General features: G+C 35.5%; 1 protein-coding gene across 1 annotated transcript in view; it reads right to left on the reverse strand.

The window, feature by feature from the left end:
- SLC13A1 (solute carrier family 13 member 1) overlaps nt 1-27,953 on the reverse strand; it is a 91,418-nt gene that overhangs the window by 12,072 nt on the left and 51,393 nt on the right. The window contains exons 7-10 of the mRNA XM_054564554.1: nt 25,076-25,227; nt 9,497-9,616; nt 5,011-5,109; nt 4,317-4,418 (exon numbers count right to left, since the gene is read on the reverse strand). Of these exons, the coding sequence (XP_054420529.1) occupies nt 4,317-4,418; nt 5,011-5,109; nt 9,497-9,616; nt 25,076-25,227 (473 nt within the window). The remainder of the gene's footprint in view (nt 1-4,316; nt 4,419-5,010; nt 5,110-9,496; nt 9,617-25,075; nt 25,228-27,953) is intronic.

Below are 27,953 nucleotides of genomic sequence, written 5' to 3' on the forward strand. Positions count from 1 at the left end.
CTACGCGGATAGCATACAAGTAGCAGTGGTGGTAGATAGTGTTTTTTTCTGGAGAATCTGCTCTAAAATCTATGGATTTTCCACCAAATAATTTTCCACTAAATAATTTAGTGGAACTGAAAACCTGAGACCATGTTCCCATTGTTTCCCTATACTCTTTATTTTCAAAACCATGTATACACATGATGACTTAGGTAAAGCTTACAGATCTGGTAAACAGCCTTTTCTCTGAGCTATTTCTTTTACTTAAATTGACAGAGAATTGATGTTGGAACAATTGCTAGGATAGGCAAAGTCCCTTATAACTGATTTGTAGCATCCTAGAATTGAATTGTGGTAAGGCATAGATATGTTTCTAGAGTCCTTGAAAACTCTTCTGTAAATTGTGAAAGTGAATGATCTGCTTTTCTAAGATATATAACATCTGCCCCTCTGATTATAAGACCTAGCCATATATACAAATGAAATCAACCCATTTAATGCTTTGTACCTTATGAAGCTTAATCAAGAATATTAATTATTAGAATGGCCTATGTGATGATCATAAGTGAGCATTGTTCAAATTAAGAGCGATTCAGGAACAGATGGGGTCTTAAAATCACCAGGCCATTCCAGCAAATAAGACAGGTTCTTAGAAGCCCCAACAGTTCAGAAGCTCCTGGAGACTAGATATGAATGAAATAGGCATAAATAACTAGAATACAGTTTTTAAAGTCATAAGTATTTAACCAGTGAATATTTGGATTCTGGAAGCCATCCTTACATCCTACAGGTTATTTTGTTACCTTGTAACTCAGCAATGCATACATACTATAAAAGCTCTCTATTCCTATAATTTACTTGAACTAAATAATCAAAAAATGCATTATTTTATTCAGCCTGACTATTTTATAAAGCAGTTTTTTCCCTAAATATAGATTTTCTTTATTTCATTATTGAGTAAAAAAGCTACCTTGGTGTAATTTATTCAATAAACTTAACCAATATTTATTATTTCATTGTTCCTTATTTCTTTCATTTCAGTTATAAATTTTAGTTGGGTTTTTGTCAAATTAGGTCAGGCATCATGTAATCTGATTTTGTTTTTATGAACAGACACCCTGGATTCAGTCCAAGATCAAACAGATGGAATGAAAACATTAGGTGGTAGCCATAAATCTTGATCTATCATTCTAGCTTTAGAACATCTAAATGCCTAAAACCTCTACATTACAAATATAGTCCACAGAATATATACTTAAAATAAAATAAAGCTACAAATACTGAAATAAATTATTTTCAAAAAAGACTTTAAAATATTATTTTAGTATGTTTATTTTAGTTTTAGCTCATTATGAACTAATTTAGGTTGTCTCAGTAATATAAAATATTAAGGTTATCTAAATTTTATTTGCTTTAATTTATATCTTTCAAATCCCTTCCTCTGTCAAACTTTTGTTCCTTTTCTGTGATTTCTCTCAGAACTCTAGGCAACATGCACATCTGTCCATAGCAAATACACTCTGTTTTCCTGCTCCAAATGAAACATCTCCTGAATTACATTTTTCTCTTGTAAGGAATATAAATTAGAAGCAAATTATATTGATTTTCCTATTGGGATTTCTGCCTGGTTTTTATTAGCTATTGTTTCAGTTCATTTAGATTTTACACACTGATGTTTCGAAAAGACTCTCCTTAACTAGGATGGTAGAAGTGGGATTTTTTAAGAAGAATTATTATTTTTTATGCTGGTCCAGTTTCTATTTCAAAACTACATAGCACCATCAAACTTTAAACAATAGTTTGCTTTAAATAGCTTGCATTGAGTAATTGGAAGCTGTCTTTTGTTTAGACCTCTCAAAAATGAAATGTTTTAGTCTTAGAGGAATCAGGAAGTTTTTAAACCTGAAGCTGATTCTTTGAAACATGCTCCCACATTGCATTGCTATAATTGTGTGCTCACTAGGAATTTGGACTCAGATTCTGCACCTTTAAAAAGTGCTGGCAATGTCTATATAACCAGAAGGCTCTGATTCAAGAAAAAGGAATTTCTTTATTCTATGTGGGAAGTATACATTTGACTCAAATAATTTTGGTTTCTGCCCCCGAATACATGGATTCTTGCTGGGGAATATGAGACAGGAAGTCAAAATCAGAAATCTTCTGAATTTAGCCACCAGATTAATTCAGCGAAAGATAGATTGGGAACACAAATCTCAAGCCCAATTTATCATGACATGTAGGATGGTCTTAATTTAGAAAATTATGCTACAATCTTCCTCCTCATTTCACATGACTCAGCAATGACTGTTGATATATAAGACACTGAAAGGTAAAATTAACTCTGACCCAGCTTCTAGCATTAGTTTGTTTAACATTACTTAATCAGGAATTCCTTATCTACAAAATAGGGGCAGGCATGGGTTTATGGTGAATTAGTATTTAACGGACATAAATAGAGAAAAAGATATTGAACCAAATAAATAATTCCCCATAGAAGTAAAAAAAAAAAAAAGTTGGCAAAAATCACAGAATATGAATTCATATCAGGCTATTAAGAAACATGGAGTGATATTTTACATAACAAATACTTATATTGCACTTTGTATAGGTGGAAGGGATGCACTATTTTAAATGTTCATTAGCTCCATTTTACAGATGAAGAAATTCAGAGATGTGACTTGCCCAAAGTGGAAGAGGCCAGAATGGAACCCAAGTGGAATGGTTCCAAAATTTACACTCCTAACTACCATAGAGCATGGCTTTCTTGCAAACTATATTTGTAACTTTGTAAGGATGGAAATAGCCTTGTCTAAGGGAGCCTGATTTTCAGTTACATCGTAGTTGGTTATCTTGTCTAAGGTTTTTACTTATATTTCATTCCTTATTATATTTTTCTTTCTGAACGTGTTAGAATTAAAGTCTTTTCAATGGAAAGGAAGAAGAAAACCTCATACAACCTTTCAGAGTTATAGGAATGACTTAAGAGAAGAGCAAAGTGCATTGGGTTGGCCAAAAAGTTCATTCATTATTTGTTTGTTTTTTCTGTACACTGGCTCTAATAGTGTTTTGTTGTCTTCAACTTCATTTGAAAAAATTTTGTTAGATTGTATTGTGACAACGGTAATATCAATATGGATTTTTTAAAACTTATCAAAACTGGTAATTTTTTGTGAGTCATTTTCATACTGATGAAAAATGATGAGCAAAGTTTTCAGCATATTATGCTTTATTATTTCAAGAAAGGTAAAACCACAACTTAAATACAAAAAAAATATTTATGCAGTGTATGAAGAAGTTGCTGTTCCTGGTTGAATGGGTCAAAAGTGGTTTGCAAAATTTCATGCTAGAGATTTCTCTCTGGACAATGCTCCACTGTCGGGTAGACCGGTTGAGGTTGATAGCGATAAAATTGAGACATTCATTGAGAAAAATCAATGTAGTACCAAATGCGAGATAGCTGACATACTCAAAATACCTAAATCAAGCATTGAAGTTAAGAATCATTTGCACCAGCTTGGTTATGTTAATTGTTTTGATGTTTGAGTTTCACATTAGGTAAAAAAAATAAACCATATTTCCTGACCATATTTCTGCATGTAATTCTCTACTTACATGTAATGAAAATGTCCCATTTTTTAAATAAATTGTGATGGGCAATGAAAAGTGGATATATTACCATAATGTGGAATGGAAGAGTTCATGCAGAAAATGAAATGAACTACCACCAACCACACCTAAGGCCAGTCTCCACCCAAAGAAGGTGATATTGTGTATATGGTGAGATTGGAAGGGAATCCTCTATGATGAGGTCCTTCTGGAAGACCAAACAATTAATTCCAACAAGCACTGCTTCCAAGTGGAAGTAGCCCGCAATGAAAAGCATCTAGAATTAGTTAACAGAAAATGCATAATTTTCCACCAGGATGATGCAAGACCACATGTTTCTTTGTTGACCAGGCAAAAACTGTTATAGCTCTGCTGGGAAGTTCTGATTTATCTGCTGTATTCACCAGATGTTGCACCTTCAGATCTCCATGTAGTTCAGTATTTACAAAATTCTTTTAATGGAAAAAATTTCAATTCCCTGGAAGACTACAAAAGGCACCTGGAACAGTTCTTTACTCAAAAAGATATAATGTTTTGGGAAGATGAAATTATGAAGTTGCCTGAAAGATGGCAGATGGTAGTGGAACAAAATGGTGAATAAGTTGTTCAATAAAGTTATTGGAAAAAAATGAAAAATGTGTCTTTTATTTTTACTTAAAAACCGAAAAAACGTTTTGGCCAACCCAATATAATATGAAGGGTTGACAAACATAACATGTAACACTTACTTGGTAAAAAGTACAGACCAACCAGGAACAAACCCAGGATCTCGGCTAAACCACAGCAAGACCATTACAATGAAGAGGGTCAAGGTGATAATTTCCTGATACCTGCAGAAAAATTTCAATCCTTTCATTTATTTTCTCAGTCAGGATGTTTGTAGAAACTCCCTGAGCTATGGCCAGGAATAATATTACCAGAACAGTAAAGACTATAAACTAGATGTGTCAATAATTTGAGAGAATCAGTACAGTTGGAAAAGGGCTTTCTTCTTCCATGGGTCTTTTTTCTTTTTTTCTGTGATCTATTAGGGATATTTATATTTATTTATTTATTTATTTTTAATTTATTTACTTTTTAAATACATTTGTCTCTGCCTCCCCCCGACCTCTTTCCCTTGCCCCCTCCCTCCTTCCCTCGCTCAGCTCTTCCCCTTTGGTTTTGTCCATGAGTCCTTGCTATATGTTCCTTGATTTTCCCCTTCCCTTCCATGGGTCTTTTGGCTTCTTGTCATTCTACCTGGTAAATTTCATTTAGAGAACATATGTATTTTGTCATGTTGAGGTTAACACCTACTTTCACAAAGGATAGCTCACTGGGGCCATTATCAAATATTATAAATACATTATAGACAATTATGTGCTTATGTGTCTTTAATAAATAGAGTGTGTGTATGTACACATACACACACATCAATCTTACCTTATTGGCCCAAGTTTTACGTATTCTTGTTTAATTACATCAGCACAAGCTTTTTGTTTGACTGTCTTGGTCTTGCTACAGTCAAACATCTCCTTAAAACTGAAAAGAGTGATTAAGATGGTTAAGCAAAGAATTCTCCGTTTATAGAAGATACTTGTGTGAAAGCTTCATAAAATGCAAATCCTGCTAATAATAGAAATATACACTTTTTGCCTTAACCTCTATCTTCTTTAAATATTCTCTCCCCTCTTTTCTGTGTTTGTCTGGTTTGCTCAATTTTCAATGATTAGTTTTTATTCCATATTTTCCATGCCATCTTCCACTGATCTCTCCCTTCTCCAAGTCCTTTTGCACCATTAAAATTTTGCTATGTTCCATTCATCTCCAACACTTTATGTATCTGACTCATATATTTTAATACATTTATTATGTATCTTGATTGTTAATTGTTGCACATGCGTGAGTTTTATCTCATTATTAGATAAATTATTTGAGGGCAGGAGTAGTGGTCATAGATATTTTCTTTGGCTCAATAACTCTAAACACTGGCACACACAGTAAACATATGACTTATCAACTCAACAGTACTTTTATCAACTTTCTGAGATACTTTGTTGTCAGACCCGTCAATTTTCACAAATATGCTAAACTCAGTTTATGCACTAGGGTGGGGAAGTCACATGAACTGATCATTTATGTAGTCCAAACTGGGTATATTCTCAGAACAAAAACCAATGCTATTACATTTTCTCTTCAAGTTTCTTTACCTCCTATATCCTAGTAGTCTCCACTAGATAATTTTCCAATTTATTTCAAATAGTAACTGCCAGTTTCTATTCCTTTTACTTGCTTATTTTTGTGACCTTTTTCTCTGATGACTAATTTTTCTGTCCTGAAGTTCAGGGTCTTCAAAACTTTTAACAGGTTTTTTTTTGTGAAGTACTGCTCTATGCCTAGATTAAAAAAAAAAAATCCCTCCAGAGGAAGAAACAAATGGGAAAATGCCTAGATTCTTATGGATTTTCTCTTGTAATATCTGTAAGCAGCTCAGCTAGATAACATTATATATAGGTATAAAAAATACTTCTGACTATATAAACAAAGGAATTGAAATCCGGATCACAAGAAGATGTCTGCATGCACATGTTCACTGCAGCATTATTCACAATAGCCAAGGTATAGAAGCAACTTAAATGTCCATTGACAAACAAATGGATAAAGAGAAAGTGGTATATACACAAAATGGATTGTTATTTAACCATAAAATGGAATAAAGTACTAATGCATGCTACAACAAATGGACCTGAAGAACATTATGCTAAAGTGAAGTAAGTCAGATGTAGAAAAAGAAATACTGCATGATCACACTTATATGTGGAATTTAAAATAGTCAAACACATAGAAGCAGAGAGTAAAAATAGTGGTTTCCAGGGGTCGGGGGAGGGGGAAAATAGAAAGGTGTCAGTCACAAGGTACAAAATTTTGGATATGCAAAAGAAGATCTGGAATAGGACCTACAATTAACAATACTATATTGTATACTTAAAATTTTGCTAAGAGGATAGATCTCCTAAGTACTTTTTACCACAAAAGGAAAAATGAAAAACAAAACAAAAAATCAAAGGGTACAGGAGGGATCTTTTGGAGGTGGTGCATAAGTATGGCATTGATATCAATAATGGTTTCATGGGTATATAATTATCTCCAGACACCTCAAGTTTTGTATATAAGTATCTAGAGTTCTTTCTATCTCAATCATACCTCAATAAATCAGTTAAACGATAAAACCAGGAGCATTTTCTTTAGTAAAATTGCTGAGGTAAAAATGGATATTTATGAGGGAGTAAATAGAAAGACTGAGGTAGTATGAAAGTAGCTTTCACACAAAGACATTTTATTTATTTTTCTGTAACACTGTTATTTAAACTTGTTTGGACTATTATCGCTTCAAAGGAGCAGAGTTTCCTCAGTTCTTACCTCATCCGTCTCACACATTCATAATCTCTCCCTGGCACACCCTCCAACCACAAACACAATTAGATGGATGTTGTCACGTTTAAGATCGATTCAATTACTGACTAATGCCAGGGTCAAAATTTTACCCCTTGTCATAACATAAAATGCTATTATGAGAAGCTAATCTATGGACCACCTTGATTCTAACCATCTGTAGAATAGAAAAGCAGAGTTAAAGAAAGAAACAAGTCTCCTTATAAACTCTTTCCCACACTGTAGACAGCATTTGCATTTTGTCACTTTGGTTGGGGACCATAAATAGTTAAGTCAAAAGCCAAATTGGCCTTGCAATAAATGAAGGTTAATACCTTCACAAAGGAACTGATGAAGCATATGACAATGCATCAGCCTCTCCATTTAAATAAGTTTGGTGGCACTGATAGATGAGCTGCTTCTTCCCAAGTATGTTGGGGTCATTTATAATGTGAGAGTTAACTGTATTAACAGCCAACACACTAATCAGAATGTATGGGACTTGCCAGGGGAGTGGCAGATCATTTCTGTTTGTCTATCTAAAACCTCTGGAGGTGAACACCCTGGCAGACTGAAAAGGACACTGAAAAATGAACAGGAGCATGATGCTGTGCCGCGACTAACCAACAGTGGACAGCAAGGGGACTGTTGAAACATGCCACTGGTTGTGATTTATGGACGTTGCCTAATGGGTACACTGCCCCAAAATGTCTTTTTCCTCATGAAGAATGCATTTCAATGCATCTTCCCTTTATCTTTTTAATTTCCCCCTTTTGAATGGGGAGTCCATTTCCCAAAAGTGACAGTATTACATAGATATTTTATAAAGTCATTTACACATAGCAAAAAAGAAGGAGCCCTGGTCAGAGCATTGTCTCGTACACCAAAAGGCTGCAGTTTCGATCCCCAGTCAGGGTGCACACAGGAGACAACCAATCCATATTTCTCTCTCATAGAGTTGTTCTTTCTCTCTCTCTCTCCCTTCCTCTCTCTCTAAAATCAATAATAAGAAAATATCCTCTGGTGAGAATTTAAAAAAAAAATAGAAGGAAACAGCTATGGGTCTATGAGCAGATGCTTTCACCATTGGTTTAGGTTTCCTATCCCCTGCAGCCTGCATCGCTACCTGTACCGCCGAATAGACCCCTGAAGGCCTGGCTCTTCCCGGAAGGGGGCAGTTAGCACGCAGCAGGCCTCCGCCCGCTGACGCCCACCCGCTGAACTCGGTGACATCCCACACATTTGCTTCAGCAGGAGCGCTGTCACATGCTGCTCCCACAATCTGGACAAAGAGATTTTAAAAAAAATCATCAGTACCATCTCCCCACTACTAATAAAGTAACAGCAGTTCTGGAGAAAAACCAGGAAGAGAAAAGGAGAGGAAAAATATCAGTCTTTTCATGACCCGCCTTGGAAACTCGGGGTGCCGGCCTGGAACCGCACCCGACACAGGGCTCTGTGTCGCACGGGAAGCACACAGAGCTGATGCCGGTCTCACCTGCTTAGCGGACAACGCGCTGTTTTATTCTTCGACCCTTGAAATTATATAAATAAAACTCTGTAAAAATGAACTTGAACTCTTTTATTTTTCAGGAAAAAAATCCTCAAGTTTCAACATACAGCCATTTCTGGAATATTGTTATATGTGTTGAATATATAATGCTGTATTTCAATTTTGCAGGGGGAACCCTTCATAATTTTAAGTACTGGTTGTTATTTAAGTCATGTAACTCATTGGTACTTATGAATCACCAACTTCAGGTCCCAGCCAAGGTAATGTTTGCAAATTCTCCTGGAATAGCTACATTTGACATTTTAGCAGCTTGTTATTGACCAGGGTTTCTTACTTTGGCTTCTGTGTGTTCATCTTGAGCCCAAATGTGTTAGAATTAAATACTGGAAGTGATGTTACTGATCTTCCAGTTAAATTCTACTGTTTTACAGTTGAAGATGCTGAGGCTAAGAATGGATCAGGACTTGCAAAGGTAACTCTTCTGGCTTGGAGAAGCCACAACTTTGTCCCTGGTCTCCTGATTCTGAATCCAATGTTCTTTGCACAGAGCACACTCTCAGATCTTTATCTTTTCAAGGACATATCAGTTTTGGTGCTTGGATAAAGCACCAAAGGAAGCCCTGCATGTTACAGTAACTCAGTAATCTGAGGAATTTCCTACATTAAACCAAGAGGAGGGACAAAACCTCTTAAAATTTCACTCTCCTCATAATGAGCTCCTTATGCTTCTCTGGCCTACTAATGTGTTATTGGTTTGGGACTCAGATTTGGGAAACCAAGATAGTCTCTTCCAATAGCCCATATTGTTTACATGGTATTTAGAATAGAATATCTTCAAAATACATATTCATATATATCAATTTTGTGAGAGAGAAATGCAGAAATGCAGCTCCATTGAATTGGTGAAAGAGCACCATGTGAGGAGCAGAGGGCTCAGAGCCTAGACACTTTCACTTATCTGATGAACACAGACAATTTACTTACTTGAATCCTAGGAAAAGCCACAGGAGCCAGATCCAGGTCAAGAACAGAACAATAATAGAAGCCGGGAAGGAAAGCATAAACCATGATCCAAAGTTGATGCACTGACAATTAGGGTAGCGCCTGTGTGAAAACAAGAAAAAATGTTCATGGAGGGGCACAAGTGGAATCCCTCCCGATGGTGAGCAGGAAGCAGCAGTGCACAGCTCTCCTGTATCAGCAGCTAACTCAGGGTGTAGGGGGGATTCACCAGCAAGAACAGAAACATAGTGTTTCTCTTTATCTCTCTCTCTCTCTTTTTTAACATTTTACTTATTTATTATTACAGAGGGGAAGAGAGGGAGAGAAACATCAATGTGTGGTTCCATTTCACACACCCCCTAATGGGGACCTGCCCTGCAACCCAGGCATGTGCCCTACACTGGGAATCGAACTGGCAACCCTTTGGTTCACAGACTGGTTCTCAATCCACTCAGCCACACCAGCCAGGGCTGTTTCTCCTTATCGCTTGATTCATAAGTGCATACTTACTGCTGCTTACCACAAAAACAAGAGTGGGTATGTTATGATTTCTGTTCCTTTTACTCAGTCTGTAAGGACATGCTTAGACAGTACCTAGCATAGCACCTCTTGCCCATTAGATGCAGAAGAAATGGGTATGCATGGTTGTGTGTTTTGTTGTTATTACTAAAATCATGAATGCATGCGTGAGGAAAGACAAATAAGCATACTTGGCAATAGATGATAATTAACTTAACATTTCTGAATATAACAGGTATGCCAGGTACTTAGGAAGCTGTTTTCCTCTGTTTTTTCTGTCCCCAAAGCAACTGCAACCATCAGGTCAGACATGTTCCTTTCTTCCTAGAATTAGACAGTGCTTTGGGCCTCAGTCAAATGGAGTACATCTAGATCAGATAAAAATTAATTAAGAGAGGAAAACATCAACTTTTCCTTTATCTCTCCTAGTTATTTTCAGCTTTTTAGCTCACATAATAACAGAACAATAGCAACAGCAGGAAAAAAGGTCAGATACAAGCACAGTGTCTTTGGTAACCTCACACTCATTGTTTCAAAATGTAATCTAAATTCCAAATAAATTCTCACATAATTATTTATTTTATGACTTTGGGGAATAAAAACAGGAAATTTGAGAAAGAGCTGGAAATCCGGAAAGTACAAAAAATTTATACAAGTAACAAAAACACCATTAACATACTTTTATTATTTTTGAAATCACAAAATATAGAGAACTTTATAGAAATGATTAAATTTTCAATTCTTATTTTATTTAAATCACATCTGTATTTTGTCATGTAAAGGATCATGCAAAGAAAAAAAATGTTTTATACTAAATGCATCAAAATAAGCCAAATTTATGTATTACATTTTAGAGCACTCTTTGTTTTATTTTAGGATGATTCTTAAGTAATGCAAACACCTTTTCTAAAAAAATAAGTTTGCAAAACTCTAGGTTTCTACAATTTCTTTGAGCTTATAAAATGTTGCCGATCTCCCTAGGTCCTAGAGATATCATTAGTAACCTGAGGATGATTTTTATCTACCTTGAAGAGATCCAAGGATTAGCTTACATATGTATGCATTAGAAAGTGCCAAATGATGAAGAGGAAGGGTCAAGTCAGGAAATGTGTGTAAAGGCCCCATGGACAAAGCCAAAGTGGGGAAGGATTGAGGGTGGGGCAGGGGAAAGTGGTGGCAGGAACATGGAGACAAATGTATTTGAACAATAAAAAAATTTTTTTAATTACAAAAACTATGCTAGAGAATACAAAGAATTGGTGAATGGAAAGATGCTTTATCATGTCCATGAGGCTCTATTGAGAATTGCTTACTTAAAAAACAGAAATTTGTTGTTTTCAGTTGAAAATATATTAAGAGGAAAAGGCTTAAGCTAATGACTCATAACTTTGTTAGACTTGGATTACAGGTCGATGACCTGTGTTACCCTATTCAACCACAAGACATTTAGAAATGCTACTTGGGTCAGGGTCAAAACAATGCCACAACCCAGTCTCATTTCCACCACCTATGGCTCATACCGTGAAAGGAGGCTGCGTGTTCCTCCCACACACTGCAGAGAATCCTGTAAGACCTGGTCAGCTAAAAAGGGGTTTTTCAGAATTTTTGCCGGGAAGAATCATTCATTTTGGAAAATGAAAGCTTGAAAAAGCTGAACTCTGTTTTGTTTGCTTTTTGTTTTTTCCTCCAGTAGTAAGGAAGTAAACACCACGCTGGACTGTGACCTCCATTATCACAACCCTTACGCTTTGGCCCAAAGTGAACATTTTGGATGAAACAGGAATGAACAGCATAGTGTAAGGGATTAGTTTCACTGTGGTGTCCCTTTTGCTACCTCTTCATACCCTAAAAGCAGAGTGACTGCAAGTATCTGCCTAGAGCAAATGTAGATTTCTTCCGTCATGAACCATGTAAGTCTATTTAATTCTGAGAGGATCCTTTTCTTTTAGGCTGCACTGTTTTGTGTGTCTAACATGTACCAGGTACTCTTCTAGGGACTGAAGATAGAGTGGTAAATTAGATGGACATGGTCCAGGCTCTCTTAAAGTTATGTGTAAATAAGGAACACAGGCAATAAACAGGTAAGCATATAATGAATCAGAAAATAAAACAAAAATAATGTAATACAAGTTATTAGGGGGAGGGAGAAATTTTACAGAATGTGGTCAAGAAAGATGATATTTGAGATGAGATCTAAATGGCAAGAAGGATACAGTCATGTAATTAACTGTGAAACAGTATTACAGACAGGAAGTTGCAAGGACAAAGGCCCTAAGGTGGGAATGAATTTGGAATGTTTGAGGCTTAGACAGAGGCCAGTGTGGCTGTGGGTAGTGAGCTAAGGTATGGTGACATGAAATAAAGTCCAAGAAGTAGCCCATAGGGATCAGATCATATATAACCTTGTAGACCATCAGAAGAAAATTGAATTTTAGTACAAATGGGATTAGGAATAGTTGGAACATAGTAAGTAAATTTGTGACATGATCTAATTTAAAATCTATGTAAAACTGTTACTTACATAAAATGTGTTGGCTAGGTGAATTCTCAAAATTAAAGGGAACAAGAGTGGAAGCCAAGGTGTGGTAGGCAGAGTTCAAGATAACCCCCAAGATCCCTGCCCCTGGTATACATGTTTAATCCTCTCCCCTTCTGTGCAGATGGAAATTGTAAATATGATGACATTTCATCCATGTGATTAGATTCTTTTATGGCCAAATTGAAGGAATTTTGCAGTGGTAATAAAAGTCCCCATCATTTGACTGAGTTAATTAAAAAAATAAATTACAAGGCTGTCTTGGGTGGGCCTGGCTTAATCAGGTGACCCCATAAAAGATATTTTCCTGCTGACCTGAAAAAGCAAGCTTCCATGTTGTCAAAGCAAGGGGCCAAATGGCAAGGTCTTGGGGTAGTTGGTAGTTGCTGAGTGACCCCATCCAACACTCAGCAAAAAATGATCACTTCAGTAATCCAACCAGAGGGAATTGAATTCTTTCAATAACCTGAATGGGCTTGGAATAGAACCCAGAGCTTCTGTGGAGATTACAGGCTCGGCTGACACCATTCAGGCCGGTGAGATCTTGAGCAAAGGACCCAGCTAATCTGTGCCTAGACTCCTGCCTTGACCCACAGAAATGATGAGGTAATAAGTTTGTGCTGTTTTAGACCACTAAACTGATAGTAGTTTGTAAAATAGCAATAGAAGGCAAATACAAAGGGGAATCTATTAGCAGACAGAGGGAGTTTTGCACAGGAATGGGGTGAGTGGGAGTAGAGTAGATTTTAGCTTAGTTTAGATTGACAGCAGTGCAGATGAACAGAAAGCAACAGATTTCGATATACAGGGTCTGGCACAAATAATTCCCCTTTTTTATTACAAAATCTTTTATTACAAAATCATCAGCATAACTATGTCACACTCAAGCACATCATATGACATTTTAGATGAAATGTTCAAATTAAAACTATAAATTCTTACACCCATATTATTACCCTACCAACCATACTCAAGCAGGCATTACTTCTGCTGGACACTGTATTTGGGATAAAATGTAGGAAATGGAGAAAAGGTTCCATTTATTGAAATGAAGTCTGAGGGAAGAATGGGTTGGCCGAACTGTAAGAGAGTGGTGGGTCAGAAATGTTGCTATGGGCCTGTGAGCTTGAAATGTCCCTTATTTTTCCAAGTGGCTATGTTGGATAGGCAGTAAATAAATGAGTCTGGAACTGAGAGGAGAAATCAAGTTAGGGATATAAAATTGGTAGTTACCAAACATATAGATGGTTTCATAAACTATGGAAATGTGTATGATAATTTTGGGAGTAAACAGGAGAACCAGGAATGCACCCTTGGGGGCAGTCTGAATTTTAGAGGTCAGGCAGAGGTGTAGGAATGAGCACATAATCTAACAAAAATCCTGTCATAAAAGCATTGCATTTCCGTTTGACACAGGAAGGCGCTGAGTCTTGGAAGGTAAAGTGAATTGCTCAAGGTCATGGACTATGCAGTCAAGCTGGATTTTTAACCCAGGAGGAGCTTAAAGGCTAAAGGTTAAATGTAAAGAGAGACTCTTAAAAGCCAGAGAAAAAAAGTTAGTTGCTGGAAGGTTGCCATGTGGGAGAACGGATGTAGAGGTGAGGGGATTAAGAAGTACAAATAGGTAGTTACAGAATAGCCTTGGGGATGTAAAGTACAGTATAGGAAAGGGAGCAGCCAAAGAACTTACATGCATGACCATGGACATGAACAAAGGTGGAGGGATTGCCTGAGGGAGTGGGGGGTGCTGGGTGGAGGAGGGCATGGGGAAAAAATCAGGACAACTGTAATAGCATAATCAATAAAATATAATTTTTTTAAAAAAACTTCTTTTCATTAAAGTATAGTGCCCTCAAAGCATACTGCAACTCCAAGGTGAAAAGAGAATATTCCATATATACTGAAAAATATCCAGAGACTAGAGTACAAACTTGAGGTTTTAAGGACATTTTAGAGCACAATAGAAATGATTGCTCCATAGCAGAGACATGCTTTGACCTAAAGCGTATACTCATGTCAATGTTGAAACTTAGGAAGACAATGTTGTCATTGCAGACCTATGTCCAACTACAAGATGATGAATAATTCTAATAAGAGACACAGAAATGGTCTCAAAAGAATGAATGTAGCGATGGAAATTACAGCCTTGAAACAGATTTGGGCCTCTTCTAAGCTAATGTTTCTACACTAGTATAGTCTTTTTAGTTAGTGACTGTTTTGATTATTTCTGAGTCAAAGCCACTTTTCAGTTTTTGTATTTGTGTATTTGCAGAAGTTTTTTTTTCAAATAATAACTACTTGTTATTTATGAGCCAGGCTTATATTTCTAACAGCAATTACAAAAGTAGAAACAGCAGTGATACTACTGGTATTATTGACAATTTCCTATATGCCAGGCCCTTTGCTTAGAGCCACACATGCAACGTGTCATTTAATCTTCACGATACTGTTTTAAATTAGTTTTGCCCCCACTTTACAGATGAAAAAACTCAAGTTCTTAGAAGTCAAGCTAATTATTATATAGCAAGATTGAAATCTGAATCAAAGTCTGAGTCCAAACTCTGTGATAACCAGACTTCTTCTATAGTATTGGCCAGAGAAATTCTTTCTGAGAAATATATATTGCTTATTTCTTTAGGGGAATTATCATGGTAACTTTTGAAGATAGCTATTGCTAGATAACTCATTTATCTTTTCCTTCTCTAACTAGCCAAGAAGAGAAGTTAGGGATGTGGACTTTGAATTTAGGGCACCTATAAACTCATTCTTCTACCATTTGTTGGTTTGTGAAGCTATAATAGTTATTATTTAACATGTAATTAATAACAGTGACTGTACTAATCATTAATAATACAACTTCCTTCCAATCTGCCTTGTATACCCACACATTTCACAGCTGCCACCCACAAACTGAATAATATACTTTGATAATCAGCAGGCTATGAAATTTTACTTGTGAGACTCTTCCATTCTTAATCTGGTAGATTTGTTTTTTCTATTTAACTAATAGCTGCTATATTTGTTAAATAATATTGATGCATGAAAGCTACTCTTGTGAAAATAGTAATTGTCCCTAATAGGATTTTCCTTAATAACTCTATTTTATTATCAAAAGACTATTTAGTTATTTAGATGATTCCCAAGAGCAGTCAGCAATTTATTTATGCCTTGGTACAGTTTATCTCAAGCAACATTTATTGATCTCCTACTGTGCCCTTGAGGGCTAAAAGAAGAATAAGAATGAAGCCTTTATAAGCTTACAGTCACCAAGGGTGGTAACTGTGCATGTGTGTGGAGAAGAGAAGTTTATAGAAATATGACTATAGTTTATATTAAGAGGGAATGCAAAAGGCAATGTACGTGGAACTGAACAGAGTTACCGATGATACAGCATACAGGCACATAGAGGAAAAACTTGGCAGAACTGGTGGGTCTTTCAAACCAGAGTAGGAAGAAATGTAGAGTAGTTCATTACAGGGTGGTATTTATTAACAATAATGTTAGTAATTGGAGAGATTATTGGAAGAATATATCAGTGGAGCAGTGGATAAAGATCAGAAAGAGAGCATTTTGAATTAGAATTTTGCCGAGATGCACCCCCCACACACCGTCTATGAGTCAGTGAACCTGCAGGGCAGAAGAGGCGCTGGGACTCAGGCGACCCCCTTCGCCTCCCACTCCCTCGCTGGCGAGCAATCTCACTTAAGTGCTCTGAGCGTCAGCATCCTCATCTGGGAAATGAAGGAGCTGTCTACATGATTAGACATTTCTGTCTTCATGTGTCCCCTTCTTCCATTGCATTATCACTCAGGAGGCTAGGGCCTTCTTTTCCAAGACTAACATTTCTACTCTCCTTTTTAAAATAACTTTTTATTTTTCAATTACAATTGACATACAATATTAAACTAGTTTCAGGTGTACAACATAGTGATTGCACATTTATATAACTTATGAAGTGTTCACCCTGATAAATCTAGTACCAATCTGATACCATATATAGTTATTATATTATTGACTAATTGCCTATGCTGTACTTTACATCCTTGTCACTATTTCTGTAACTGCCAATTTGTACTCCTTAACCCCATCAAGTTTTTTACCAATTTTCCCCAACCCCCTACCCCTGGCAACTGCCGAAATGTTCTCTATATCTATGTCTGCTCTTGTTTTTTAATTTCATGCTACTTTTACCAGACTTTCAGCTGATCAATACTTTCCCCTTTTATTTTTTTTCAAAATTTCATATCTCTGTTTTTTACCATCTTCTTTCCCTGAGTGTAAAACCAAACTGATATCTCCCTCTCTGCCTCTGGTTATACCAGGCTTGTTCTTTTCTTCTTCTTTTTGTCAAATTTGAAAGAATCATTAAAACTGGCTGCCATCCTCTCCCATCTATGAACTCTCCCGTTAACTCTCTTCAGTCTGAATTCTGCCTTGGTCCTACTATTCCACCAGAACTGCCCTCTTAGAGAACACTAATGAGAACAAAAGCCTTTTCTCAGCTGTCATCCTACATGACCTCTCACTCACATTGCATGCTCCTGGCTCATCCTCCAGTGTAAAAATGCTATTCTCTAGCAGCCTTAAATGAGACACTAGCTCAAATGGGTTTAATAGATATCTTCAGATTTCTCACCAAAGCAGCAAAATATACATACTTTTCAATAGCACATGGAACGTTTTCTAGGATGGACTACATGTTAGAACATAAAACAAGTCTCAATAAATTTAAGAAGATTAAAATCATATCAAGCATCCTCTTTGATCACAGTGCTATGAAACTAGAAATCAGTCACAAGAACAACACTGGAAAAGATGCAAGGACATGGAAGCTAAATAATATGCTGTTAAACAATGTTGTTAAGTTGCATCAACAACAAGATCAAGGAAGAAATCAAAAGATTTGAAACAAATGAAAATGAGGACACAACAAACCAACATCTGCGGGACACAGGGAGAGTAATCCCAGGAAGCCTATTTCAAAAAAAAAAAATGGAAAAGCTCAAATAAAAAAATCTAACTTTACACTTAAAGGAACTTGAAAAAGAACACAAACAAAGCCCAAAAGGAGTAGCATGAAGTACATAATAAAGATCACAGCAGAAATAAATGAAATAGAGTCTAAAATAATAATACAAAAGATCAATGATCCAAGAGATGTTTCTGTAAAAAGATAAAAAAGATTGACAAATCTTTAACCGGACTTATCAATAAAAAGAGAGAGAGGACCTCCCAAAAAATCAGAAATGTAAGAGGAGGAATAATAACTAACATCAAAGGAATACAAAAGAGTGTAAGAAAACATTACAAACAACTGTACGCCAACAAACTGTACAACCTGGGTGAAATGGATAAATTCCTAGAAACATACAATTTTCCAAAACTATATCAGGAAGAAACAGAGAATCTGAACAGACAGATTGCACCTAGTGAAATTGAAGCATTAATCAAAAAAACTCCCAACCAAGAAAAGCCCTGAACTGGATGACTTCACAGGTAAACTTTGCAAAACATTCTGAGAACTAACACCTCTCCTTCTCAAAGTATGTCATAAAATTAAAGAGGATGGAAGGCAAGTCTCCCAAACTCATTTTATGAGGCCAGCATTATCCTAATTCCAAAACCAGATAAAAACACTACAAAAAAAAGAAAATTATAGGCCAACATCCCTGATGAACATAGACGCTAAAATTCTCAACAAAATATTAGCAAACCAAATACAGCAATGCATCAAAAAGATCCTACACCATTATCAAATGGGATTTATTCCAGGAACGCAAAGGTTGGTACAGCATTCACAAATCAATACATGTGATTCACCACATAAACAAAATGAAGGATAGCAACCACATGATCATATCAATAGATGCAGAAAGAGCACTTGATACAATCCAGCAACCACTTATGATAAAAACTCTCAACAAAGTTATAATAGAGAGAACACACCTAAACATAATAAAGGCCATATATGACAAACCCACTGCTAGCATCATACTCAACAGGCAAAAACTACAAGTGTTCACCTTAAGATTGGGAGCAAGACAGGGATGTTCACTTTTACCTATCTTACTCAACATAGTTTTGGAAGTCCCAGCCACAGCAATAAGAAAAGAAGAAGTAAAAGGAATCCAGATTGAAAAGGAGGCAGTAAAAGTGTCATTATTTGAAGATGACATAATACTGTACATAGATAATCCAAACATTCCACCAAGAAACTACTAGAACTGATAAATGAATTAAGCAAAATAGCAGGATACAAAATCAATACCCAGTAATCAGCTTCATTTTTATATGCCAATAAAAAACTTACAGAAAAAGGGATTTAAGAAAACAATCCCATTCACAATTGCTACATAAAGAATAAAATACCTAGGAATAAACTTAACAGAGGATGTAAAAGTCCTCTGCTGTTTTTGAAGAAAATTATAAGACACTGAAGAAAGAAACAGAAGATACAAATAAGTGGAACACATATCATGTTCATGGATTTGAAGAATTAACATCATTAAAATGCCCATACTACTCCAAGAAATCTATAGATTCAATGCAATTCCTATCAAGAGTCCAATGATGTATTTCACAGAACCAGAAAAAACATCTCAAAAATTTATATGGAACCACAAAAGGCCCCACATAGCAACAACAATCCTGAGAAAGAAGAACAAAAAAGAAGGAATACCTAATATCAAACTATACTATAAAGCCACAGTAATCAAAACAGAATGGTATTTGTCATAAAAACAGACACATAGATTAATGAAACAGAATAGAGAGCCCAGAAATAAACCCATACCTTTATAGTCAATTAATATTCAACAGAGGAAACGAGCACATACAATGAGCTAAAGATAGTTTATCCAATAAATGGTGTCGGGAAAATTGTACAGGTATGTGCAGGAAAATAAAACTAGAACACCTTCTTATATGACACACAAGAATAAATTCAAAATGGATCAAAGACTTAAATGTAGACCCCAAACCATAAAAATCATAGAGGAAAATATAGGCAGCCAAATCTTGGACGTTGCTCGTAGCAATATTTTATGGGATATATCTCCCCAGGCAAGAGAAACAAAAGAAAAAATAAACAAATGGGACTACATCAAAGTTTTTGCACAGCAAAGAAAATACCAACAAAATAAAACGACAATCCATGGAATGGGAGAACATATTCACAAATATATCTGATAAGGGGTTAGTATTCAAAATTTATAAAGAACTTACAAAACTCAACACCAAATAAAAACAAACAACCCAATTAAAAAGTGAGCAAAGGATCTGAATAGACACTTTTCCAAAGAGGGCATACAGATGGCCAATAGACATATTAAAGGATGCTAACATCACTAATCATCAGAGAAATGAAAATTAAAAGCACAATGAGATATTATCTTATGCCTGTCAGAATGGCTATCATCAATAAATCAACAAACAAGTGCTGACAAGGATGTGGAGAAAGGGGAACCCTTTTGCACTGTTGGTGGGAATGCAGATTGGTGTAGCCCCTGTGGAAAGCAGTATAGAGATGCCTCAGAAAAGTAAAAATGGATTTGCCTTTTGACCCAACTATCCCATGTCTGGAAATATATCTGAATGGACCCAAAACACCATTTCAAAAGAACATAAGCACCCCTGTGTTCACTGAAGCAATATTTACAATCAACAAGATGTGAAAGCAACCCATGTCGATCAGTAGATGAGTGGGTAAAACAACTAAAGGACACTTACACAATGGAATTCTACACAGTCATAAAAGAGAAGATAATTTTTCTCTTTGCAACAGCATGGATGGACATGGAGAACATTATGCTAAGTAAAATAAGCCAGTCAGAGAAAGAAAAATATCGTATTATTTCACTTTTATGTGGAATCTAATGAATAAACTGAACTACAAAGAAAATGGGGACAGACTCATAGATGGAGAGTAAGATGACAACTGAGGGTGCTTGGTTAGGGGGTGGAGGGATTGAGCACAAAGGAAAAAGCACTCATGGACATGGACAACAGTGTGGTGGTTGCTGGGGGAAGGGAAGTACAAGGGGACTCAACAGTAATGAAAAAAATACAATAAAGATTAAATCAGAAAGAAAGAGAGGGAGGAAGGAAAGAAGGAAGGAAATGCTATTCTCCTTTGACTCTCGACATATCACATCCTCCTGGTTCTCCACATACCTTAATCAGCTTTTCTCACCTTCTTTCTTGTCAATATTTCCTTAGGGTCTGTCCATGTCTCAATTCTAATTTCTCTCTTCCTCTGTGACCATTTCTACACTCATGATTTTGATTTCTATATTTTTATGTAGCCCCACATTGGTAACAAACTTGAACAATGAATTGGCAAAAATGCTTGCTGAAAATCTCCTTGTAGATAGGCAAGTAACAGGCCATTTCAATACATCCAAAATCAAATTTACTTATTTCTCCCATAAACCTGCCCTGTCTTGTCTAGAATTTCATGGCATGACTATATATACAGCCATACTGGCAAAAAAATCCCTTAAATTTTCATACCTAATTACTCACCATGTCTGACTTTACAGTGTCCTGTGTCTAAATCCTCCTATCATATCACAACTAGCCTTGTCCTGCCCTACCATCATTTGTCAGCACTTGGTAGTAGGCTCTTAACTGGTCTCCTGCCCCCAGGCTCCATCTGCAAGCTGCTGTTCTAACCTGTGCAAAAAGATGCAGAGACTATTCTGCTGCCTCCCTAAAAAAACTATTATAGGTTTTTTGTGCTATGATTTTATGAATTATTTGCATTCATTTCTTCATAAACATGGTATTTTGCCTCTTTTAAGATTGGATCATGTTACAAGGACAAATATTCTCTAGTGATCAAGGGCTGTTGCCACATCAAATAGCAGCTACAGTTACAGTCCTCTTTTAGGGCACATGTTGAATTAAGTTTCTAGGGAGCTAGTTTTTAGGGAGACAAATTATGAGGGTCTGACCCATCTTTAATTGGTCCTCTCTCTGCTAGGCTGAACCTCAACTTTAATAAAAATAACCAGCATTTATTGAATACATGTTCTGTACTAGGCACTGTTCTAAGTGTTGTTTATTTGGGTTGGCCAAAAAGTCTTTTTAGTTTTTTCTGTAAAATAAAAGACATATTTTTCATTTTCACCAGTAACATTATTGATTCAAATATTTTGTGTATGTCGGCTATCTTCTACTATTGGCTCAGTGGGTAAAGACCAGGGGTGCTGTTAAACATCTTCCAATGTATAAGACAGCCTCACAGCAAAGAATTATTTGGCCAGAATGTCAATGGTACCAAGAAACTTTGCAAACCACTTTTGACATGTTCCATCAGTCACAACACCTTCTCCATACACTTCACAAACCTTTTTTTGCATTTTTACCTTTGTTGAAATAATAAAGCATAATACACCAATAATGTTGCTTATTTTCTTCCATCTTCAATATTAAAATAGCTACACAAAAATCACCAATTTTGATTCTTTTTTTTAAATGCATGCTGATGTGACAGCTGTCACTATAGAATCTAGAATCTAACAAAATTGTTTCAAATGAAGTTAAAGACAACGAAGCAGTACTAGAGCTATTGTTTGGAAAAAACAAAATGAACTTTTGGCCAACTCAATACTTTATGTAAAACATAAATATTGCTAAGAGAGATATATTATCATCCTTATTTTTTCTGGCAAGGTAAGAAGCTTAAAGAGATTTGTCCAAGGTCATTTACTTTGTAAACTGAAGACTGAGGTTTGAACACAGACATTTTAAACCCAGAGCCTAGCCTTTTAATTACCATTATACACCATTTCCACAGCAAGGATAGATAGGACATGTATACGCTAAATAGATGTAAATTATCTGGCAAGAGCTCAATACATGTCATTTTACCTTCTCCTCTGTATGTCAAAAAATAAATGCTGTTATGTTTTAAAATTTTTAATGGTTTTCATATATATACATATATTTTTTTTTGTCTAGACAATTAAATGGACTCTTCCTTCTGGTAGGTTTATTTTTTTTCATTCTCCAAAAGAATTCCAAATAGTGCCTTACACATTGTGAGGCCTTAACAAATGTTTGTTGATCGACTGAGTGAATGAAAGTCAGTTTTTATTTGCACTGAATAAAATTCAGCCTTCTCAAAATTCATAGTTCTTATTTCTTTGTGTAAAAAATAACAGAAACATTATATATAATATATATAATTGATAGATAAATAGATGGATGGTAGATGAGGATGATGATGATAGATAGATAGATAAGGCTTTGAAATCTGTTATCCTGTCTTTTCCTCCCATAGTTTACTTGTAAGATGGTGCCTCTCTTTAAATGTCAATGATAGTAAATCACTGACTCTCATGCTCATGTACCCTTTTAAGCTGGGTGAGACACAAAATGAATTTGTACAAAATAATCATTGCTATTGCTCAAAAAGATGTCAAGAGAAAAAAGTGTGATTATTGTACTGGATTTGGACAAAAAGGGCAATTTCTCTCCAGCTCCAAACATCTGGACAAAAAAAAAAAACAAACTTTTTTTTTCCTGCAGTTTTAAGTTTGTGAAATTTTTCCCAATAAAATTAAACCACTTATTTCATTAATGCTTTGGGATGCTCTTGTATTTTTAGGGTCAATATTTAAGAAAAAATTTAGTTTGTTTAATAATATCAATTATATTTTGTCACATAAGGTTATTTTTCCCCTTTCTAGCTTAATATTTTCTATCAAGAGGGGATACATTGAGGTTTTTTTCTAGTTTGAATATAATTTCTAATGTTAAAACAAACTTTGAAGGAAAAAATCTCTAAATTTAAAATACATTTAAGCATTTTCTAAATTTAAAGAATAGTTTTGCCAAATTCCCATGACTTGGAGAATTAGATTAAACAATTAGGAAAAATAGTCACTGAATTATTTTGCTGAAAGTGCTATACAATGGTCTCAATGTGTCATTGCAAATGGATTAATATATTCATAGAGAGAAGGGAACAGTTAAATAAAAGAAATTTGGTTGGTACGTTATGCAAGAAAACAAAAACCAAAGGCAAACGCAATATGGATTCCATTGGCAATGTCAAGTAATTAAATGGGAAGAGAGGAAATCAGCAGCTATCTAACATCTTCATGAATAAAACAACAAAAGTTTGGTCTAAATTTTAGAAAAAATAGATTTATAGAGAGGACTACGATGTGTAATCTTTTCCTTGGGGAATTCATGACAAAGAACAGAAAACTACTTTAAAAAAAGGATCAGATCTATTTCCTGTCTTGAATTAGGAAATAAGTCATCTCTACCATTGTGAATTTCAGATGTCTCCCACTTATAGACCAGATGTTTTTCTAAGGTTCCTTTCTAAGTCACCTGTTGAGTATACATGATGAATGTGTACTCATAGAAACAATAAGTACACATGGAAGTCTGTGTTGCATGGTCCCTAAACTGTTATACCAGTTTTCTTTGATTGCAAGTTCTCATTTTTCCTAGAACAAAGAGTGATATCTTTTGAATCTTGGATTTCTTGGAAAAGCTATGCATGCACAACATTTTGAAATAATTTTAGTAAATTCAAAGTCTGTGAATCTTCTTCATAGTGCATAGGTTTCTTCCCTTGAACTTCAATTTTTCTCTGATAAGGACCTAAATCCTGTTTCAGGACTTCTCAGTGCTGCTCACCTTCCAGAACTCTGATGACAATGTCCTATTAGTGCTTGAATATATACTTGGGGTACAGAAACAGTTTGAGCTCTCACAGAAAAGCACAGTTTCAAACTATTGTTTCAATAGTTCTTACACAATGCCAAGTATTTTTACACAGTTACCTAATTTAATTCTCACAATAATTGTATGAACTTTGCGTATTTTAGATATTTTAAAAAATTAATTCTTGGAGAGTAATACACTTTTTTATGGTTCAAATTCACAAAGTAAGTGACTGAATATTATGGAATTTCTACTCCAAGTGCTCTGACTTTATCCACAGATTCCCCATTTTCTGAAATGGAGTGAGAACACAGTTCCAAACTTATATTTAGAGTCATATAACTGTCCTTAGAATATTTTATCACTACCATTTCTTGTAATTGCTTAATTCTTCAAATATTTCTGAATTCAAAGCCACCCCTTCTGTAGTTAGGACCTCTGTTTGGCATGCATCATTTAAGTTCAAGTGCCAATTCCCAAACTCTATATAGACTGTCCCATGCAAATACTCCTTTTTTTGTTTCCTCTAACTACCATTTGCAGTATTATTTGAAATTTAAAAAACCTTCTCTGTTTGATTAGAATGATCAGCCAGACGTTATTTCTTTTGAATTCATCTGTGGAATCTGTAGGCACCTGTTAATTTACTATGTCTTCCATATTTAACTCCAGTAGAAGGGAAGGCCTCTAGACCTATAAATGTCCTGATGGAGAACAGAGGAGAATTAACCCAATATAGCGTCTCTGTCCCTGGAGTGTCTAAATTAGGTTAGTCGTATGCTATCCACTTATTAAATCACCAGTCCAATAATATTACTTACTCATTGAATTCCTGGGTGAAGATCAAGTTGGTGGAGGTTCCAGTGATCGTTGTCAGTCCACCAATGGTAGAAGAGTAAGTAACACACAAACACATAAGTTTACACATCATGTGGTTCTCCCTTGTTCGATATTTGCTTCTTGTAACTGAATTCTGTCAAACAACAAAATGTACTATGAGAACAGTAATAACTTTGTTGTGAACTGAATATTTGTGTCTCCTGAAATTTCATATGTTGAAGCCTTACCCCACAATGTGATGGTATTTGGAAATGCAGCCTTTGGGAGGTAAGTAGGGTTAGATGAGATCATAATGCTGGGGCCCTTGTCTGATAGGATTAGTGCTCTTATAAGAGGAGATAACAGAGAGCTTGATCTCTCTTTGTCACATGAGAACACAGAGAAAGTGGTGATCTGCAACCCAAGGAGAGAGCCATCACCAGACAAGGATCCTGCTGCACCCTGAACTTAGATATCTATTTCCAGTACTATGAGAAATAAATACATGTTGTTCAAGCCACCCATCTATGGTATTTTGTTATGACAGCCTGATAGGTCAGCATTTATCTTTCCATCAATAGAAATGTAACAAAAACATTTAACTTGAAACCACTGAAATATTTTACAGTTTCATTCATTTGCTCACACTTCTTTCTTATTCCCCAACCAACCCTTTCCTCCTTTCTTCGTTTCTCACTATCACCCCAAATCTTTCTACTGTTTTTCTGCTCAATTGGTAGTACAAAGACGGCAGTAACTTCCTCAAACACTCAGAAGTATTTCCCTACTTTGGTGGTGGGATAACTATAACTTGTTCATGAACAACTCTTCAAATATCCTGGCATTACAGAATTTTTACCTCATTTCCAGAGAACTTCAATTCTGCTCTACCTCAGTTACTGTCTCCTATTGTTCATTCTGGATAGCAGCACATTCTCACATGACTCCATCTTGGAAATCACTATTTCTAATGTGTTTTGTTTAAGAATAGGACTTTCTAGGGTGAAAGACAAAAGGAACTTCATTCCTTTTCTCACCCATAGCTTATATAAACACACTCTGTTGGTCTGATTATTGTGTCTCTGGGGTGAAATCTAGGGCAGAATCTATAATTTTTCTTTGTTTAATAATGTCTTTCAATAACATTTAGTAAAAACAAACAAACAAACAAAAGACCACCCTCATTTGAGTAGGTGAAAGGGCAAGTCTTTCATTTAATAGTAAGAATCCCAACTTTAAAGTTAAACCTTCTCCCCTAGATCTGCTTCTTAAAAGCTGATAGCTAGAAAGAGGTTTGTGGGTTTGGCTTTATCTCTCTGCTGACTGGGAATCAATTTCACAAACCTTTGGTGTACAGGATGACACTCCAACCAACTGAGCCACCCAGCCAGGGGATATTGACAACCCTGTAACCAAACAAATCAATAAAAGAGAGGGTACCCAAATAAAGGTAATAAATGAAACAGAAGTAACAACTAACATCAAAAAATTACAAAGGATTGTAAGACAATATTACAAACAACTATGTGATAACAAATTAGACAACCTGTGTGAAATAGATAAATTCCTGGAAACATAGACAATCTTCCAAAACAGCATCAGGAAGAATCAGAAAACCTGAATAGACTTATTAAAATGGCTGAAATTGAAGCAGTGATCAAAACTCTCTCAGCAAACAAAAGTCCTCGAGCGGGTGGCTTCCCAGGCGAATTTTACCAAACATTCAAAGAACTGACAGCTATTCTTCTCAACTATTCCAAAAAAATTCTAGAGGAGTGAAGGCTTCCAAGCTCTTTTTACAAGATCAGCATTATTGTAATTCCAAAACCAGGTAAACAACAAATGAAGAAAATTAGAAGCCAATATCCCTGATGAACACAGATGCCAAAATTCTCAACAAAATATTAGCAGACTGGACCCAGAAATACATTAAAAAAATCATACCCCAGGGAAGAGAATCAAGATGGAGGAGGAGTGAGTGGAAGTCACACTGAGCTGAGGTAAAAATTGAGACAACTATAATAGAATAAACATGATTTATAATTTTTTTAATGTTAAAAAAATTAAAATAAAACGTGAGCAGTTAAAAAAAAAGTAAAAAGATTATACCCCATGATCAAGTGGGATTTATCTCAGCAATGCAAAGTTGTATAATACTTATAGTTTGTATTCAAATCAATAAACTTGTACATCACATAAACAAAATGAAGGATAAAATTCACATGATCATATAAATAGATGCAGAAACACATTTGATAAAACCTAGCACTCATTCATGGTAAAAATTCTCAGCAAAGTGGGAATAGAAGGAACATACCTCAACATAATGAAGGCCATATATGACAAACCTACAACCAAAATTATACTCAATGGGCAAAAATACTATAAATGTTTCCCTTAAAATCAGGAACAATACAGGGATGTCTACTTCCACCACTCTGATTCAACATAGTACTAAAATTCCTTATTGCCACAGAAATAAGACACGAAGAAGAAATAAAAGGCATCCAAACTGGAAAGAAGGAAGTAAATCTGTCATTATCAGTAGATGACATGATACTGTACTGATACATACAAAACCCTAAGACTCCACCAAAATACTATCAAATCTAACAAATAAATTGGCAAAGTATCAAGATACAAAATTGGTATCAGAAATCAGTGGTATTTTAATACACCAATCATGGACAATCAGAAAGAGAAATTAAGAAAACCATTTACTATTTCAGAAAAAAATTAATGTACCTAGAAATAAATTTAACCAAGGTGGTAAAAGAGCTGTACTTAGAAAAATTATAAGACATTAAAGAAAGACATTGAGGAATATACAAATAAATGGAAGCATATACCATGTTCATGGATTTGAAGAATTAACATTAT

This window comes from Pteronotus mesoamericanus, unplaced genomic scaffold (assembly GCF_021234165.1).
Source record: "Pteronotus mesoamericanus isolate MK-2021 breed Mesoamerican mustached bat unplaced genomic scaffold, CSHL_Meso_final scaffold_85, whole genome shotgun sequence".
NCBI classification, from domain to species: Eukaryota; Metazoa; Chordata; class Mammalia; order Chiroptera; family Mormoopidae; genus Pteronotus; species Pteronotus mesoamericanus.